The following is a 20,428-nucleotide window of genomic DNA, read 5'->3' on the forward strand; positions in this document are numbered from 1 at the left end:
ACTGGCTCTTCCAGGGCCACTATATTTGGCCTCATCTGTTTGAACATCTCAGTGAGTGCGTTCACTGAGAATGGTTCTTCGCTTTGCGCGACAACCTGAGTTTCTTCCCCGTCTTGTACTACCCTGACAGGTCCATAGTTTCCTTCGTACATGAACTTTTCCACCGAGTTTGCTTCTGCGACAAAAGGTCTATGATCGGCCTGTACCACCTCTACTTCGCCTTTGTTATTCCAAAAGATCAGGCATTGATGGAGCGACGAGGGTATACAGCGACTTTCGTGTATCCAATCTCTTCTTAGTAACACGTTGTAACTAGTAGGACCATCTATTACAAAGAAGACAGTGGTCCTAGTAGTCGTCCCTATAGTTATGTCCAATGGCATAACTCCCTTAGCTGAAGTTGCTCCTCCATTGAAGCTAGTGAGGATGACTTCTGTAGGAATCATGTCACCCTCTGTCTTTGCAAACTTCCTCATCATCCTAGATGGAATGGTGTTTATAGCTGCTCCATTGTCGACAAGCACTTTTGCCACTGGGACGCCGTTAACTAGAGATTTAACGTATAGTGGCCTCGAGTGTTTAGTCAATTTCATAGCTGGCCGTTTAAAAATAACCTTTTCGGTAGCCTCTATTTCTACTTCCAGCTTGTTTTCTGTTGAATTATCCCCCTGTGATAAGTCGACGTGCAGTATATCACGCTGATCCTCTGTATCCTGAACCTCCTTCCTACTTCTTTCTAATGCTTCCTCATCAGTTATCCAACCTGTGGAAGGGGGCATTATTCTTGGAGGTGACCCATACTTTTCAGAGCGAGGCACTCTCTTCTTCCTTTTGGGTGTCCCGTACAGTACGTAGAAATCGAAAGGACGCCCAGATAGTTCTCCCAACAAGTCTACTTCGCGAACTCCCTCTTGATGTAGTTGCTTAAACAGAGTATTGCGCGATACTCCTCTCTTTCTTCTTTCTGCTTCTAGGTCGATTTTTTCTTCAACGTCTGTCATCCCATCGTCCTCCTCGTCGTTGTAGGCCTCTCTAGAAGTCTGGCGTTCTTCACATACCAACACGCAAGCTTCTCTTTCATTGTCCTCCCTCTCTTCTTCTTTTTCTTTATTCTTGAATTCATTGGCCAGTAGGTAATTATTGGTCACTACAGGAGGCAACGTACCGAATTGGATAGCAAGGGGCTGATCTGGATCTTCTTCATCCCTTCTGTCTCGCTCAAACCTTGATCTCCCAGAAGAAGTTTCTGGCAGTTCCTTCATTGATTCATCTGTACCGGTCTCTTCACTATTTTTGAGGACATTTTGATTTGCTATCTTGAGTAGTTTATGCGCTTTAGGATGTGGCATTCCCTGTTGCTGCCTCATCATCCGTCCGTAGTTTCGTTGAAAACGCCTTTGTTGGGTCCTAGTCATCTCATCGAAGGGTATTGCCCTTCAAGCATTGTACTGGAATGAATGCCATACATTTGGCCGGCGAGGTTGCGGCCTGAATGTTCTTCCATTATCTGCTGGCCTGAACTACCTCTCAAAAGACGGTCCTCTATAGAATGATGTACCTCGCCCTCTACCAAGCTGAATGTTTGGGAAGAAGGTAGGGCGATGAGGATACTGCCATGTCCCTGGTTTCTCCGTGTTTCCATTCACTTCTCTTTTACACCTTGCACACAAGACGTCTTCGTCCTTTTATGGTTCTTTCCCCTTGATTCGTTCAAAGACACTGGGATGTGGTCTATGATCTTCTTCTCCATCATCTACGACCAACTTGAATTTTGGCAACTTGTTTTTAAATCCAGATGTCACCGTGTTTACTCCAAGTGTCTGTAGGAAAGGATTTTCGTCCACTGCCATCTTTTTCTTATCATCGAACGTAATTCGTCCTGATTCAATGGCATCCTGTTCAACGACGTCTTGCGTGAGTTCTCCAAGTTATGCACGCATGGTTCGAGGACTCAACTCCGTCATTGGTTCGTAACGACTGTTACTGCTCTGATTCTGTCCATCTGTTCATGGAGAGGCATGCTGCTCCTCATATCGCTCGATCACAGACTGGATTCCTCCCTGACTTGCTGCTTCCTTATCGGATCTCTGAGGCATATTGTTTCCCCTTTTGTACTTTCAACACCTAACACCACTGTCCCACCGGGCGTGCCAAATTGTTTCGCGCGGGTTAGTCGCTAACAATTAAAAAGGATCAGACAATTGTGTAAGGGACAAACCTCTTGAGACAAAGTCCCAAAAAGAGGTGTTCTTTTATTGGCGATGACTTTATAATTGGAAATTAAAAACAATGTGCCTCCAAGGGGCGCAAGCACACGAGTTATTGAAAAAAAAGTGTTTAAGTCTAAAAACAAGGAAATGAAAATTACATGTTCTCTGTTCGAAAGTTTTGGATTCGGTCCTTTACTTCTATGTCCTCTCTCCTTTTTATACTTCATGGACGATCTCTTTGTGATCAACCGCCCTAAAAACTGCTCGATCATCCTATAACTGCCCACTTTCTTTGTAATGGCCAACTTGTCATGAAAACTGCCTTTTTTAACTGTTGTCATTACTCTTCGTCGTTCAACCGCTTTCGATTGAATTCCTTGAATTGTGGAACGTGATAGGGCTGCTTTAATAACTGCTTTGATAACTGCACTTCTTGATAACCACGACGCTTTATGTTTGTTAAGACCTTGGGCGACTTGAAGGTTTGGGCGAGAATATAGTAACAGTTCTGGGTGACTGTATGACACTCCATTTGCTCAGATTCTGGGCGACTTGCAAACTTAGGCGATGGCGTTACCACGTTCTTGGGCCTCTTTATTTGGGCCCTCATCTTGAATTGTTCGGTTGGGCTTCATTTCTTTGGGCTATCTGATTTGGGGATCCTCCAATTGGGCTTCACTCCTTGGGCTGTTCGATTTGGGCTGAATTTTTATTTGTCAACAGATGTATTTGCACTTGATTTTTGCCTGTTCATGTATGATGTTATAATTATTCTGTGAGATAATTTTTTAGCATCAACTTGAAGCATCATGAAACTATCAAAAACAGTTACTAGAAGACAAAAATCGAGTATAACACTGACAAAAGAAATTGCAAAACATAAGGAGGCCTTGTAATAATTAGTCACCTAGGGCCTCGAAATTCTTGGGGCCAGCCCTGACTACAATGAGGTATTCGCCCTTATCTCTAGACTTGACACTATTCGACTTATAATTTTTCTAGCTGCTCAAAATACTGGAATCTCTTGCAAATGGACGTTAAATCTGCATTTTTAAATGGTTTTATCGAAGAAGAGATTTATGTTGAACAACCACCTGATTTTGTGAAGGAGGAAGAAGAGCATAAAGTTTACAAGTTGAAAAATGCCTTATAAGGTTTAAAACAATCGCCAGGGCATGATTTAGTAGAATCAATGCATTTTTTCAAAACAAATGTTTTTCATAGAAGTCTACATGAACATATTCTCTATATCAAAAATGGTTCTGATGGAAGTTTCATTATAGTGAGTCTTTATGTTGATGATCTTGTCTTCGCTGGAAATAATATGGCTATGTTGGATAATTTTAAAGACTTGGTGATGAAAGAGTTTGATATGATTGATTCGAGAAAATTATATCATTTTTTGGGTATTGAAGTACACCAATCAGAAAGTGGAATTTTTATCACTCAAGAGCAGTATACTAGAGAGATTCTAAAAAGGTTTAAGATGAAATTTGCAAATCCTATTTCAACTCTGTGCATTTTAGACCAGAAAATCCGGAAAGAAAGAGAACGAAAGCTTGTTAACACCACCATGTTTAGGAGATTAGTGGGAAATCTGATGTACCTCACAGCCACAAGACCTGATATCATGTTTGCTATGAGTTTAATAAGTAGGTTCATGGAAGCACCATATTCAGAACATTGGAAAGCTGCTAAAAGAATTTTACGATATGTGAAGGGGACAATTGATTATGGTATTTTTTATCAAGCAAATTTCCAACTACACTCTTTGGATACACTAACAGTGATCTTGCAGGAGGTGATAGTGAAAGTACATCGGGTTATGTCTTTAGCAACGGAAGTGGAGTAATTTGTTGGAGTTCCAAGCAATAACCAATTGTTGCTCTTTCAACAACTGAAGCTGAATATATTGCGACATTTTTTGCCGATTGCAAAATTGTATGGTTACAAGGGATTTTAGAGAATCTAAACACAAGCAGGATGCTCCTACAACTCTTTTGTATAACAATAATTCAGCAAATTTCTGCTACAAAGGAACCAGCTCTACATGGGAGGACTAAACACATTCGCATGACGTATCACTTCTTGAGAGAGCTTGTTCACGATGGAATAATTCAAGTCAAATGATGCAAAATAGAATATCAAGTAGGAAACGTATTTACAAAACCAGTTGGAGGTCAGAACTTCAAGAAACAACTTGCGAAACTTGGAATGTATAGCAAATTTGGTTTCCGGGAGGAAATGTTTGAAAATAAACCAAATTAATAATCATTGATGAATTCAAGAATCATTTACCAAACTTTATTTTAGTCAAGTGTCTACTAGTATTTCAATAATTGATTGAATAATTTAAGGAATCTTCTTGGATATGTAACAGCCACATTTATTTTGATGCATTTCCTTGTGTCCTCTAGTATGTATAAATTGGAATGTAATCTGCAGTAACTTTTTAAGGCAATAAGATTGAGTATTTCTAATAATATAATTCCCAACTTTGCTTGCCTTCAAGAATTGCAAAAGATTTGTAAGTTTATGCGAGTATTCTGTTTTATGCTTACTCTGTTGATCATTCTTTATATCTTCGTATTATGCCATATTTAATTGCCAAAAGTACCCTAATCTGATAAAATTTCTTAATTTTCCATTAAAATCTATGGGATGATGTTCCAAGACTACTAGCCATATTTGTTAAAATGCTGATTATCCATCAACGTTAACTTCCAATAAATTGATCAGTTGAGGCAGAATCTGTAGGTATAGTCATGCTATTATGAGCACAAACTGTTCGTAAAGAAAAGTGGAAAAAGATGGAAATGAATAAAGAAAATTATTAGATACTTTCACAAATTACTGATTTTCAAAGAACCTGTCCTCTCCTGATGATGACAAAAAGTTGAAAATAATCATCTAGGTACTATTCATTGACTGCTTAAGAATTCTAATGCAAGATAAAACATACATTTTCACCTAAAAGTAAAGAACGTTAATTGGTTAGATATAAGAGACCATGAGTCTACCAAGTATCTAAGTAGATGCTGAAAAGTGATTATTAGTAAGATATAATCCCGTGTAATTAGTGTACATAAATAGCAAGAATTTCATACATAGATAGCAAGAATTATGGAACAGCTGATCTACAGCCTCGTAATTAGCCTTATTTCATCTATTAAGAAGAGCAACTCAAGGCATTCAAACTGAAAACAAATTGGTTTTGTCATGGTATGAAAACCCTCGATCTAAGAGGACTCTTCCGGTTAACAATTTTTTTTGGCTTCGATAGTAAGGCTCAATTCCTAGTTTTGGGACTCACCTGGCAAATCACTTTATCGTAGAAGCCGTCAATTTCTGTGGAGTTTTTGTCGACGAGCACTGTGAATCTCTCTCTGCGTCGCTGATTCTGTGTCGGAGGTGAACTTTTCCTTGTGTGTTGACGAGCCTACTATAATAGCTCACTGTTGTCGGCATCTTCGTAAAAACAGCAAATTTTGGAGTAAACAGCATCGGGAACCTCTACTTCGCTATCGTCGATTGCGAGAAATCAAGGTAACGGGCTACAAAATTGGTTCGTTTGTTGGGTTATATTAACTGGGCGTCTGTTTTAGGCATAGAGGAAATTACACCATCCCAGGGTTTTCAAGTTCACTGTGCATAAATCATGGGCTCAACTTTTCTAATCAAATATCCAATATATCCCCTAATCCTAAAATTGAAATTCATTTCACTCCATCCTTCATTCTCTCTCTCCCTCCCGTCTTTCGCTCGATCTCTCTCTCTATCCATCCCATCTCTCTATGCTCTCCATCACACGAGCAACCACCGTCGCCAGAGACCACAGCGTCATAGCGATAACCTCCTCTGAACATGTGAGCATCGTTGCATAGTGGCTCGCAACGCCGACGTCGCTGCAGATACCTCGAAGAGCGGTGAGGATTGCCGTCACTCGAAGCAAATGCGATGTACAATCAAACCTCGACATGGTCGCCGATTGGTTGTCGAAGCAAATTCATGACCTCGACCTTCTTCTACGTTCAGTAGGTAGTGATTTTGGGTGTTATCTCTTTCGCTTTTCGATCTGCAGGTAGTGATTTTGAGGTTTTGTTGGTTGTATTTTCAGATCTTGGCGGTGGTTGTGGTGGTGATGTTGGTAGTAGGATCTGATTATTAGTGAATTTAGGGGATGTGGTTGTAATGTTGGTTGTGGTGGTGGTCGTGGAAGTGGTGGCAGTGGTTGTAGTAGGACACCATAGGATAGGAGTGTTTGTTATTAGTGGTTGTGGTGGTGGTGCAGCAATGGTGGTGTTTCTGGTTAGTGGCACTGTGGGTGTAATGGTGTTGGTGAGGTTGGGAGGTGGTGTATTGTTGGATGTGTTTGGAGGTGTTTTCTGGCTGTCCCGATGGTCCTGGTGGCTGCAATAGTTTCTAGTGGTGGTTGTGTTGTTAGTGTTGGTGGTGGTGGTGTTGTGGTGGTGGTGTCGAGATCGAATGTTGAATGTTTGTGACCAACTATATGGTCACGTCTGTGATTATGACCGTAAACCGTAACATTAAAATTCAATCATTTGTCATTAAAAGTAATTCGTGACCATCAAATTTGAAAATATGTGACATGTGACCTATAATTTTTTGAATTTGGTGATGTGAGCTGTGACCTACAAAATTTTTTATCTGTGACTAATGAAATAATCTGTGACCCACAAAATTTTTGATTTGTGACCTCAAAATATTTTCTGTGACCTACAAAATTTTTTATTTGTGGCCTTAAAATAATCTGTAACAAATTAATTCGATGATATGTGACTAATAATTATGAATCTGTGGCCATTATAATCATGTAAGTGTGACTTTATTATATTTAATTAATAAATATTTTCAATTAATTTTACAGAAACCTGAATTTTGAATTTTTGAACTTTATACCAGATTTGTGAATTGATGTAAACAATATTCCTGAATTGTGATTTTTTCCGACAGGCATATTTATTGATTAGGACTATGTTGGTTAACATATTTGGGCCTATTGATTTTATTGGATATAATTGGGTTGCATTGGTTATTTAGGGCCTATCAATTTTACTTAATATAATTGGGCCTATTCCTTTTATTGGACTGATTATTTAGATTGTGGTTATTGGTGGAGTTGCATAATTATTTAAATTGGGCTTGTGAGCTATTAGGCCTTTTATTTTATAATGTCTACTCGAATGTCCGATATCTTCGATGTGAAATTTATGGGTAAGAATTACTCTGCCTGGAAATTTCAATTTTGACTTTTTGTTACTGGGAAGGAATTATGGGGTCATATAGATGGAATTGATTCAGCTCCCATGGATCCTACAGAACTGGCAAAATGGAAGATTAAAGGTGCCCGAGTTATGACTTGGATTTTAGGATCTATTGACCCTCTGATTATCCTAAATCTGAGGTCGTACAAGAATGCTAAGAGTATGTGGGAATATTTGAAGAAGGTCTATCATCAGGATCACATAGCCCGGCGATTTCAATTGGAGTCTGACATTGCTAGTTATACTCAAGGCGATCTCTCCATCGAGAATATTTTTCTGAATTTCAAAATTTATGGGCAAAATATGCTAACATAATCTATGCAAAGATACTAGATGGTTCACTAGCTGCAATCCAAGAGGTTCACAAGCAAAGCAAGAGAGATTAATTTTTTATGAAGTTGTGGCCTAAATTCAAGGTTGCTCGATCTAATCTGATGAATCGCAATCCATCCCCTTCTTTAGATGTGTGCTTCGAAGAGTTATTTTGGGAAGAGCAAGGTCTTGCTACACAAGCTACTTACCAGCAAAACAAACTACCAACTAATGCATTTGCCTATGCGGCCAAAGAGAAAGGCAAGGATAGAGATATGCGAAAAGTTCAATGCTTTAGCTGCAAGGAATATAGACATATTGCTGCCCACTGTGCGAAGAAGTATTGCAACTAATGTAAGAAGCTAGACATACCATCAAAGATTGTCCTACTTGTCCTCTGAATCGTAAAGCTAATGCTTACCAGGCTACAGTTGGCCATTCCTCTTCCACTGGTGGTAATTTATCTGTTCTTACACCTGAGATGGTCCAGCAGATGATTATTTCATCTTTTTTAGCCTTGGGTCTTCAAGGTAACGGTTCCCTACCATCATCATCATGGCTTGTTGATTTCGTTGCATCTAATTATATGACTAGTTTTCCTAGTATTCTTAGTAATATTCGGACATATAAAGGATCCTCATACATTCAGATTGCTAATGGCAATCAGTTACCTATTCATGCTATTGGAAATGTTAATTCTTCTGTTAGAGATGTTTTCGCATTCCCTGCGCTTTCCACTAATCTTATATCTGTAAGCCAGTTGGTTGATAATAACTGTGACGTTCATTTTTCTCGTGATAGCTGTCTTGTGCAGGATCAGTTGTCAAGGAAGACACTCGCGAATGGGCCTAAAGTAGATCGATTATTTTCCCTATATTTTTCTATTCCTTCATTTATATCTATGGCTTGTACTAATGTTAGCAAAGAGTACAGTATGGCAGAAACGGTTAGGTCATCCTAACTCTGTTGTTTTATCTCATCTAATAAATTCCAGCTTGTTAAGCAATAAAGATCAATTTTCACCTCATATTTCTCTTGATTGTTCTACATGTAAATTAGGTAAAAGTAAGTCTTTTCCCTTCTCCTCTCAGGTTAGTCCGGCTAAAAGAAGTTTTGATTTGATTTATAACAATGTGTAGGGTATGTCTCTTGTTATATATCATGCACATTATAAATATTTTGTTACATTCATTGATGATTACAACAAGTATGCCTGGATATATTTTCTACGTTCCATCTATCTTTCAAAATTTTGCCAATTATGTTGAAAATCAATTCTCTTTGAGCATTAAAATATTAAGATCTAATTCAAGAGGTGAATATATATGTCATAACTTTCACGATTTTCTTCACCAAAAAGGCAGAGGTGAATATATATGTCATAACTTTCACGATTTTCTTCACCAAAAAGGCACTGTCTCCTAATGTTTCAGTCCCTATATACCTCAGCAAAATGGTGTTGTCTAAGAATGGTCATCTATTAGATGTTGCTCGGACATTATTGCTTGAATATTTTGTTCCACCAAAATTCTAGGTCGAAGCTTTATCTAAGGCAATCTATTTAATTAATCGATTACCTTATAGTGTTTTGAAATTTGAGACTCTCTATTATCGCCTATATCATCAGCATCCCAACTATTTTGACATACATACATTTGGTTGTGTTTGTTTTGTCCATTTGCCTCATCATGAACGAAACAAACTTTCTGCTCAATCTATTAAGTGCGCATTATGGGTTATAGTACTTCTCAAAAAGGCTACATTTGCTATAATCCTTGCTCTAATAGATTTCATATATCTCATCATGTTGTATTTTTCAAAAATCAATATTTCTTTCCCACTCATGCTGAACCTTTGACTGAGATCGAGATAAATGTTTTTCTGCACTTTGACAACATGCCTTTTACTTTCGAACAATTCAAGCCTGGATTTGTGTATAAACAACGTCCCCCAACTTTGCCCCCTCCTGAGCCTGATCCGCCATCTGAACCTACTTAGACGATGTCTTCCGAGAATGAGCTGGATTCTAGAACTATTCCTTGTTGCTCTACCAAAATTTATCGTCCTCCAGATCGGTATGGATTTTCTCTCACATCATTTCTTGCTACTTTTTCATCCATCCCTATTCCTACATAGTATTCTAAGACTATCAAGCGTGAATGTTGGCGAGAGGCAATGGTAGAAGAACTTCGCGCTCTTAAGGATAATCATACCTAGGATAATGTTCTTTATCCTGCAAATGTTAAAGCTATTGGTTGTAAGTAGGTTTACTCGATCAAACTCCGTTCTGATGGGACTTTAGATTGATATAAGGCATGGTTGGTTACACTGGATAACAGACAGGAATATGGAGTGGACTATGAAGATACCTTTGCTCCAGTTGCCAAAATGACTACAGTACGAACCATCATTTCTATTGCTGCTTCCCAACGTTGGTCACTTTATCAAATGGATGTTAAAATGCATTTTTCCATAATGATTTCAAAAAAGAGGTTTACATGAATCTATCTCTTGGCCTAACCTCCACCTCTTCCTCAGATGTCATTAAATTGAAGAGCTAGTTATATGGGCTGAAACAAGTTCCACGGGCTAGGTTTGATAAGTTTCGATCTACATTGCTTCAATTTTCCTTCCAGCAGAGCCAATATGACCCTTCCTTATTTCTTTGCAAGACCTCTACTGGTATTTTTCTTCTCCTCTCTATGTTAATGACATTGTTATCACTAGTTCAGAGTCTACCTTGATTATCCTTCTACAGTAGCACTTTCAGACATCATTTCATATAAAGGATCTTAGTTCTCTTACATACTTCTAAGGCTTGGAAGTTCACACTGATCCCTCTGGTATCTTTCTAAATCAACATAAGTACACGCAGGATTTGATTAAGTTGGTCGGTCTTCAGGATTCATCTATTGTGGATACTCTCCTAGAAGAAAATAGAAAATATCATTGTGAGAAAGGTAATCTTCTATCTGATCCTATTGTGTTTCGTCAACTGGTGGGCAATTTAAATTATCTATCACTGGGCCTGATATTTTCTTCACAGTCCAACAGGTTAGCCAATTTATGCACACTCCCCGTCATCTATATTTTACTGCTGTTCGTCGTGTCATTTGCTAACTTCGAAGCACACCTAGTCGTGGATTATTTCCTGTCGACTCTCCTATTCATCTTACTGCTTTTAGTGATGCCGATTGGGCTGACTGTCCTGACAGCCGACAATCTGTTACGGGATGGTGTATGTTTTTTGATGATTCTCTGATCTCCTATGAGAGTAAGAAACAAGATCGGGTTTCTAAGTCCTCTATTGAATCTGAATATTGAGCAAAGTTTGTTACCTGCTCCGATATCATCTGGCTTTGTGGCCTTCTGGCTGAACTTGATTTTCCTCAGTATGCTCCCACTCCTCTCCATGCTGATAACATGAGTGTCATTCAAATTGCTACTAACCATGTTTATCATGAGCATACAAAACATATTGAAGTGGATTGTCATTCTATTCGGGAGGCTTTGGATACTCACGTCATTTCTCTTCTTCATATTTCCACTACCCTTCAGATAGCTAGCATTTTTTACCAAAGCCATAACTCATCAATTTCTTATCAGCAAATTGATGCTTCTTGACCAACCAGCATCAATTTAAGGAGGGGCGTTAGTAGGATATAATCCCTTGTAGGATATATTCCCGTGTAATTGGTCCCATGAAATTAGTGTACATGGATAGCAAAAATTATGTAACAGCTGATCTACAGCCTTGTAATTAGCCTTATTTTAAGAAGAGCAACTCTCAAATGGAGAGGCTTCAAACTGAAGACAAATTGGCTTTGTCGGTGACAAGAAGCAATTATTTGAGCGCACGAAATTTAGCTCCCATCTGAGCCTTTGCATCCTTTTGGTTTATGAGGTTATGGGCTACAAGATTTGCTCAAGATAAACTTGAAGGTCATCTTCCTCAAATTCCATGGCAAGGTGCAGAACATTGGGGCCTTCATTGGTGAACATTTCCAACAATCAAGACGGTTTGAAATCTCTTCCATTATCTCAAAATGTACATTAGCATAATTGTCTTACTGAATTTGATTAATCTCCATCTCTATTCATCAAAAAGATTACAAATGTTATCTGTAACATATAGGAGGTATTATTAAACTCCAACATGTGCGTATAAAAACGAAAAAGATTCTTTATAATTAATATCCAAGGAAAGGAATAAAATGTTGCCTATAGTATTTCACAATTTGCATTTGCACCCAAAAAAGGTGTTTATCAGGTGTCAAGAATTTGCTGTCTTCTTTGAAATGGAAGAACGCAATGGTGGTGCTAGATACTCTCCAATATGAGAAAGAAAATCAAGATCCAACAAGACCTTTACATCGAGCATAAGAAATGATAAGTACAAAAAGGATGGCACAAAATGCCTCGGAGAAAATCACCAACTGGAACCATCCATTTTAAGTGTAAGAAACCACAATATAGGATGAGAAATTTACCATCAATATAGCATTATTGAAGTTCAATGCTAACCCATTTAAACATGTATCTGTGATCATCATTCCAAGTATACAGAATGTTCATGCCAAATATGCCGGCTACCAAAGAATAAATAGATAAACATACAGTTCCAGAACTGAGAAAGAGCTCCAACTGTAGCCACTCGATAAAGAAAATGAATTATACATTCAATGAAACCCGCAAAACGACTATTATACTTGTCACAATCTTTGTGATTATGTAGACAAGCTGAAAAGAAATTTAGGAAAAATATCATGTAATTTAACCATGCATATAACAAACCTGAATCAATTCATTTCGATGATTATCCAGCCGAAACGAAAAATGATTAAAAAAAATGTTCAATGGTTTTAGATTGCTATGCATTCAAGACGTAAATGTTTATTGATCAAACAAAGTTGCGGGGAATTTTTTTACCTGAATGTTGATGTAGTCTTCTGTGTTATCAATATATTCATGCAGCTGCAACATTTCAAGTAGAGAACTGTCAAAATTGAGAGGGAAAGAAGATAGCGATCTAAGATGTGGCATTAACTCCCCAAGTAGACCACTTGTATAGTGAATATTATGCATGGCGAAGTAAAGCATAAGAAGACCATTCCATGATAATGGTTCTTCATTCCAAACACAGCAAATCGTTTAATCAGATTAATGTTTCCTATAGGCTCCCTTTGGATATTGGTATTCAAAAAAGTGGGAAACACTACATAAACCTTTTCCAGATTTTGGTTCGAAAAGGAAACAGAAATTAGAGGCCTATATAAAATTATTACGGGAGACAACTGCCAATTTATAAATTTATTTATTTCCCTTTTCATGACATTCAACAAGCATATATAAACATAATTCCAGGAGACATCTGCTAATTCATAAATTTATGTATTTCCTTTTCCATGATGCTCAACAACAATCAAAAGTTCTCAAATATGATATTATTTTGATAGAAATGATAATTTATTTCACCATTTTGCTTTGCCTTTTCACTTTCCTCCATCAATACCAAGATACAAACAGTCCATGTTTAGAATTAGAATTTGGAGTAGCAGCTCCATAAATGCTCACATTTAACAGATCCAAAAGACCCTTGTTTTAAAAGAAAAAATAAAATCTTCCATGCCGGGAAGCAAACTGTTGCCACAAAATAAAAAGAACATTTTTTTTCCAAAATATATAAATAAATGATAGACATGCAGTAGTTAATTTGTTAAAGAGTGCCATCAATCTGCATGAAGTATGCCTGCGAGAAGAGCCACTTGTTACAAAATGTCTCTGTATATCCTAACCATTATGTAGTCTGATTTGTTACCTCAAATAACATCTCAAGTTCCTCAGCATCATTCTCTTCCCTGGGAACTGTTGCTATACTAGCCCTACTGGCTCTAGATTTCTTTGAGCCTATAGTAGGTGATCCAAGGAACCAAGTAGCAGCACCTGAGCCACTAACAGGTGATGCAACGGCCAACTTTCTAGAAAGGTAAAGGTCTGCCACATCGTTGTCCAAGAGTTGTTCTAGCTCATCCCTCAGCTGTAGTCCATTACAAGAACAAAACCAGAAGGATTGAATACCATAATCTCTCGTTAAGATTTTCAAAATGCATTTAGGACTATGAAGTGAAGCCAAGCTCAAGAATACAGTGGCATTATTTAAGAATTTCACATGATGCATCACTTGAAGACTTAGAAACCGTGTCATATCAAATTAGTTATCAGCTTAAGTTAATCATCTACTCGTGCTAAATGAACTCTTCTGATTTAAATCAGCTTGCAGTAACCGTGGATGACATCTGAACTTGTATCACAAGAAAGGATATGAGATGATTTGCTTTGAAGAATGTATAATTGCCTTTTCCATTAAGTTTACATATCTATGACAGCATTTCAAATTTAAGTCGTGTGCCTATTTTACAGAACAAGATATCATAGATACCAGAAGCTGACCATACATATAATCAACTAATTTAATGGCTAGTTAAATGTTAATATGAAACTATGCCTATGTTTGGCCCCAATTTTTTTAAAACTCATTTTTTCCCAAACTCATTTTCAACCACACATTTTATGGGACCTACATATTTTATCAATTTTTCAACCATACATTTCATTATCTTTTATCAAAATTCTAGTAAAATATTATTTTTGGTCAAATCAAACAAGGGCTAAAGCAATTTACAATTTGTAAGGAGTGGAATCTATAATCATTTATCATGCATGATAAAAGAAATGCATAATTGCCCACCAGGACAACTATAAGCAAGGAAATTACTATAACTATTCACTGCATATGTAGACGTTGGCAAATATGCAAATACAACTCAAACAATGAACAGTGAAATTATTGCAACTTTTCACAAAAAATTTGGGATGGAGGGAAAGCACCACATTTTGCACACGGGCAGTCAACCTTGTCATTTGACTTTTCAATTTGCAAACTCTGTCTAAGTTACGGCTATTAATCTGCAATTACAGTAGTTTAAAGAATTAGTAGAAGATCCTTAAAGAAACTATAAAAGACACAGAAAATTACAAGGACGAGAGAAAATACAAAGTAAAAACTTATATCCATTCACAAGAGATCTGCAATTTGAACAGATGCCATCACAATTTAACTAAAATTCCATAAACTATTGAAGGTCCTTTCGAAAAGTTTCACTGCATTAAGATTTAAATTATTAAATGAAGCAGTATTCTACTGCTGGAGACCATCCACTACCACTGATGAGTGCACTATGCTAAGGTCAGATGTAGCAGATACCAAAAACAAATTCTGCAACCATGTGGAGAAGAGCTTTTTCTAGGTTAGGTCAATAACATCTGACATACAAAGCAACCCTAATAGTGGATCTGTTCTTTTTGAAAGCTGGGGTATTAGTAAATTTAGCAAAAATAGGACAGCAAAAGAAATGAACTTTTGATGTAAGCATATGTAAAGCTGGACAGACAGCAGTCTCCAATTCTATAGTGCGGGCAGTAAGAAAACTACACACGATTTCCAATGCCACTTCTAGAACCTAAAACTCAAAAGGAGAGTTTGCGTGGAATCATGCAGATCATTAGGTAGTATTGTAGACTCCATATATAGAATGAGAAATGGATTGATCTAACAAGATAGAAGAGAAAACTGCAAGGTATACTCATTTATATTTATCAACCCAAGCGATTATCAGTAATTTATGCAACAGGCAATAACCATCCAATGAAAGGAATCAAAATAATATAAGGAAAACCATTCTCTTCAACCGTTTTGGTATCATGCTGCACAACAAACTCCTTGCATCTCTGAGATTTTCATGATTAGCACTTACTGGTTTTAGCCACCTTCGTAGTTTTCGTATAACCGGAGTAAAATTATAATCGGATGGGTCAAGAAGCAGCACCTAAACAGTAGTGAGTTAAAATCACAATTCACAGTCCACATATAGTGCTCCAATGTATTACTCAACAACAGGCCAGGAAGCTTATCAAATCTTCCATTTACAAATCCTAATTTCGAAAAGAAAAAATGCAATAGTCTCAATAAGATACATAGTCTTTTATTTGCGGTGTCATCATTCGGCAACCGCAAGGCACAAGCAAGACAAGGTTGTATCAGAGAGTATAATAGGGAAAGCAATCAACGGACAAAACTTCAGGTGGTTCCTCAATTAACAAACAAGTCTAGCTGACAGAAATTAAAGATATAAAAAAATCCCTGGAAGCTAAAAGAAAAAATTAAAAAAGAAAAAGAAAAAATGAAGCATTTCCAATTGTTTTTAAACTATGCAACTCTGTAAAAGCTTCAAATAATAAACAAAGTGCTCCCATCTTTCTCTTTTACTTAGTTCATATAATTATATTCAATGTTGAACTGTTTTTGTCAGCTATAAAAAACCAAGACGAGAAAGCCACACGCCTGAAAAAACCATCTTCTATTCTACCATGTCAGTAAGTGACTTATTGCTGAAAAACAAGAACAAATACAAATTTCATTTTGATAATGCTATTAGTGAGCCAATAAGCTTACACTTGAATTATAAGAAACATTGCACTTGATTTTCAATTTCCATGAGGATTCAAGGAAACATATTAAATTCCAATAACAAACTGGTTCATTTCCCTTGTCACTCACTTCCATGATATTGCTCTATTAATTTAAATAGTTGAATTGGCATCGGTTTCACTTGTTTGTCGCCTTACTATTATATCAATATTTTTATCTTAGAACCTAGTATATTACATGTTTTCACCAGCTATGGAAAGATTATTTGATAAGAATCAAGGACAAAAATTAGAAGAAAAGCCTAAATGATGAGGGGGAAAACAAAACTCACCTCTTCAGCAGTAATTATGGCCTTGATATGCTGCACTAACCTACAATCACATCCAATGAAGAAAAAAAAAAGAAGAAGAAGAAGAAGAAGAAGAAGGTAAATTAATAACATTATAATCAAATTTAACTGTAATTCCACGATACAAGTACAAAACTAAGGATATATAACTATTTATAAAATTCAATTCAAAAGACATGCCAAAACTCAATAAGAAGAATGTTATCAATACTGAACTAAAAATCATTAAAAAAATAAAATAAAAAATCAATATTCCTTTACGAGGGGAAAAAGCTTTAAATATAGGTTTAAAAATTCAATCTTTTCTCTTTAAATTTAAATCTTCAGGTGAATAAAATGGGCCCTTAATTTTGCACTCCAAGACTCCCTTTTTACATTAACAATTACATTGAAATAAAAACTAGAAAGAGAAAAATAAAAGAACTAGTAAATTAAATAAATGCAAAATTCACCTCTAAATTGAGAACGATAGCTTTCTCCCGGCGAAGTATGGTAGTAGGGTAAGACAATAGGGGATCAAGAATTTGAAGATCACGGGAGTGGATTTGCACCCTGTGCATGATTGAGTATTTATCAACGTACAGGATGATCTCCTCGCTCTAAGAGTCCATAAGGATATCGATACAAAAGGGTTGCACAATTCGAGGTTGTGCACCTTCTGAGCAGAAAAGAGAAGAAGAGAATTGAAAATTTTAGTCCGTGGTTGGTTTGTCGTTTTCGGCCCATTTTTCGTTTTCCGTTTTTGAAAACGCGTTTGGTCCGTCGTTTTCGAAAATGCGTCTTTGAAAACGAGTTAAAATTTATAACTGAAAACGCAAAACGACTTTTTATCGTTTTCAGTTATAAATGTCGAAAACGCTCAAAATACGAAAAACGAGCCGTTTTTGGGGAAAACTAAAAATCATTTTGAAAATGAAAATGGAAAATGAAAACGCAAACCAACCACCACCTTAGATTTTGCTTGCTTTACTTCATAAATCCTTACACGTATACGGCATGGGGAAGGTTATGCCCTCTTGCCTCACAATAGGACAGCTGTCCAATTGTTTAAAACAGAATAACTAGAATGAAAATGCTAAGCTACAGCAGTCTATTGCTAATACTAATATTCCTTCAACCACATGGATGACTTACATGTCCTCTTGACTGACATGGGTTCCTCTTGATTTGTTAGCGTGGCAAGTGTTCCCATATCATCCCCCAACCCTTCAGACTCGACATTGTCCTCAAGGTCAAACTTTGGGAATAGAACTCTAAACTCATCAATAGGAATCCAAGAAACATCTTCAAGCAGCAAACTGTCTCATTGTACTAGTAGCTGGAGCTTGATGTCTTCTCCATCATGCACATGTCTGGTTCGAAGAGTAGCAATAGGTTCAATGACTGGATGGTTGTCTACTATAGTAGAGGTCAATAGAGCAACATGGATGTTGCTGTCCTGTTTGTATGGTTTCAAAACTGATACATGAAACACGTGATGCAGCTTTACATTTCTGGTAGCTAGACCATGTATGCCACTGGACCTACTTGAGCCTTAATCAGAAATGGTCCATAAAATCTTTTGCTGAGTTTGGAGAAAGGTTGTTGAGCTATTATAGTTTCCCTGTATGGTTGCAATTTTATTAACACCAAATCGCCAACTTGAAAGTGTTGTTCATGCCAGTGTTTGTCGGTGCATTGTTTCATACGGTTCTATGCATGTTGCAGATGAATTTTATGTTCTAAAAACAATTAATCTCTTCTTTGCAATGTCTCTTCAATGGCTTCTACAACAATGTCTGGACGCGAGCATGGTATAAGATTAGGCAGAGAACGACCATAAACCACCTGGAATGGTGTGTTCTTGATTGAGGAATGATATGCCATACTGTATGAGTACTCTACCCAAGACAAATACTTGTACCAATGTGCGGGGTGATCAAAAGTGAAGATGCGAAGATATTGTTCAAGTCGTCTATTGGTGACGTTTGTTTGACCATCCGTCTATAGGTGGTAGGCACTGTTTTATATCAACTTAGTTCCACTGAGTCGAAATAATTCCTGCCAAAATTTACTAATGAAAATGGGGTCTCAATCACTGATTATCGTAGAAGGGATGCCGTGCAACTTGCAAACATTCTGAACAAAACTTATGCTACTTTTGTGGCAATAAAACCAGTTGGAAGGGCCGCAAATTGGGAATACTTGGACAGTCGATCGACCACTACCATTATGGCTGTAAAGCTATGTGACAGAGAGAGCCCTACTATAAAGTCCACAGAGAGGTCTTCCCATATTTTGATTGGATTCTCGAGTGGTTGCAAGGTACTTGTAGAAGCCTATGTCTCATACTTTGTTTGCTGACACACTGGACAAGTTTGCACATAATGCTTAATATCTTCCGGCATACGTGGCCACTCAAATTGTGACCGCACCCTAGCCGTGGTCCGAAGAATACCGTTATGTCTCCCAATAGGCGTATCATATAGTTCCCGAATGATTTCCATCTTGTGGTTGGACTTCGAGCCTACAATAATTCGATCGCTATGCCAAATCAACGCTTGGTGCATCTGATGATGGGGAAATTTTGCTCCATTTTGATTATTAGCTTGCTGTAGTTAAACAAAGTCAGGCATCTGAGTAGTCTCGTGCTTCAATTTTTTCAAAAGCAAACTGGTCTGATGTGTCAGTGTCAACAACGTAAGTGACCCTTCAAAATTAGCACCCTCATCATCTTTTCGAGACAGAGCACCAGCTACACTGTTACTAATCTCTGGGTTAGAAAGAATTTAAAAGTTAAACCAAGCAGTTTAACTAACAATCTTTGCTGGTCAGGTGTTTGGATTTTTGTGTCATCATTCTAATGCTCTTTTGATCTATTTTGATAAGAAACTTCATGCCTAACAGATATTGTCTCCGTTTAGCCACGGCCTCCTTAATTGCATACAACTTTTGCACATATGCGGAAGCCTAATGCATTTTGGGCTTCAGCTTTTAGCTAAAATATGCTATGGGATGCGAATCTTGGATTCGGACAACTCCAATTCCCACTCTCGATGCATCTGTTTCTATGGTAAATGATTGCTCGAAATCTGGTAATGCTAGGACCGGGGCTTGAGTCATGGCCACCTTTAATTGTTGAAAGGCCTGATCTGCTGAAGGTGACCATTTGAAAGCATCTTTCTGGAGCAGTAAAGTAAGTGGGGGCATGATGTGAACCCGTGTAGGCAAATGCTGCCAAACCCACGATCAAGATTGAAAATCGACTCAAGAAAGCCAAAGCAAGGTTTTGGATTCAACTCAACAAATTTGGAACCAAGCAACCCGAATCGCCGACGATGTGCGGACCTCTTGATTACGCAAAAAAATATGTGAATCTCACCCGGTTGATTTGAATGCCACAAGATTTAAATCTTGATAAGTTCGTAGATTGTCCAATTGAAGAACACGGGAAGAAAGCAATAAAAGCCTCTTAATAATAATAATGCAAAAAGTTTCAATACAATGAATAATAATGAGTAATTATACTAAAATCCTAAGATATGGTAAAAACGTGCATAATCTCCAAAATATACTAAAATTATGGAAAGAAATAAATTCTATCAAAAAATAGAAAATTCGCAAAATTTGAAAAAATTCTCCCCAAAATAGAACCATGCGGCCGCATGGAACAACCATGTTCGGCCTATTAACGCCCTATTCCTATCTATGCAATCGCAAGAGGTGGAGACTATGCGGTCGCATGGTTCTTCACTTCGACTCCGTTTTCGCCCACTTTTAAAACATTGATCCAAGCTTCTTCGGC

At 37.4% G+C, this 20,428-nt stretch overlaps 1 protein-coding gene across 1 annotated transcript; it reads right to left on the minus strand.

Moving 5' to 3' along the window:
• Positions 1 to 11,949: 11,949 nt before the first annotated feature.
• Positions 11,950 to 19,130, minus strand: LOC111394221 (magnesium transporter MRS2-I-like). Its single transcript, XM_023019981.1, has 7 exons — positions 18,976 to 19,130; positions 16,627 to 16,666; positions 15,622 to 15,693; positions 14,696 to 14,773; positions 13,626 to 13,844; positions 12,737 to 12,781; positions 11,950 to 12,547 (listed from the first exon to the last, which is right to left on the minus strand). The coding sequence occupies exons 1-7, from the start codon at positions 19,128 to 19,130 to the stop codon at positions 12,479 to 12,481; spliced, it is 678 nt and encodes a 225-aa protein (XP_022875749.1). The 3' UTR covers positions 11,950 to 12,478.
• Between the last annotated feature and the right edge of the window lie 1,298 nt (positions 19,131 to 20,428).

This window comes from Olea europaea, chromosome 5 (genome assembly GCF_002742605.1).
Source record: "Olea europaea var. sylvestris chromosome 5, O_europaea_v1, whole genome shotgun sequence".
Lineage (NCBI taxonomy): Eukaryota > Viridiplantae > Streptophyta > Magnoliopsida > Lamiales > Oleaceae > Olea > Olea europaea.

Excerpts from the sequence above, each read along its gene's own strand:
- LOC111394221 (XM_023019981.1), bottom strand. The coding sequence starts at position 19,130 with ATGGAAATCATTCGGGAACTATATGATACGCCTATTGGGAGACATAAC. Across the intron at positions 16,667-18,975 it reads CCAGTGTGTCAGCAAACAAA|GTTAGTGCAGCATATCAAGG; the intron begins GTATGAGACATA and ends ATGTGATTGTAG. Across the intron at positions 12,548-12,736 it reads AAGACTACATCAACATTCAG|CTTGTCTACATAATCACAAA; the intron begins GTAAAAAAATTC and ends ATTTCTTTTCAG.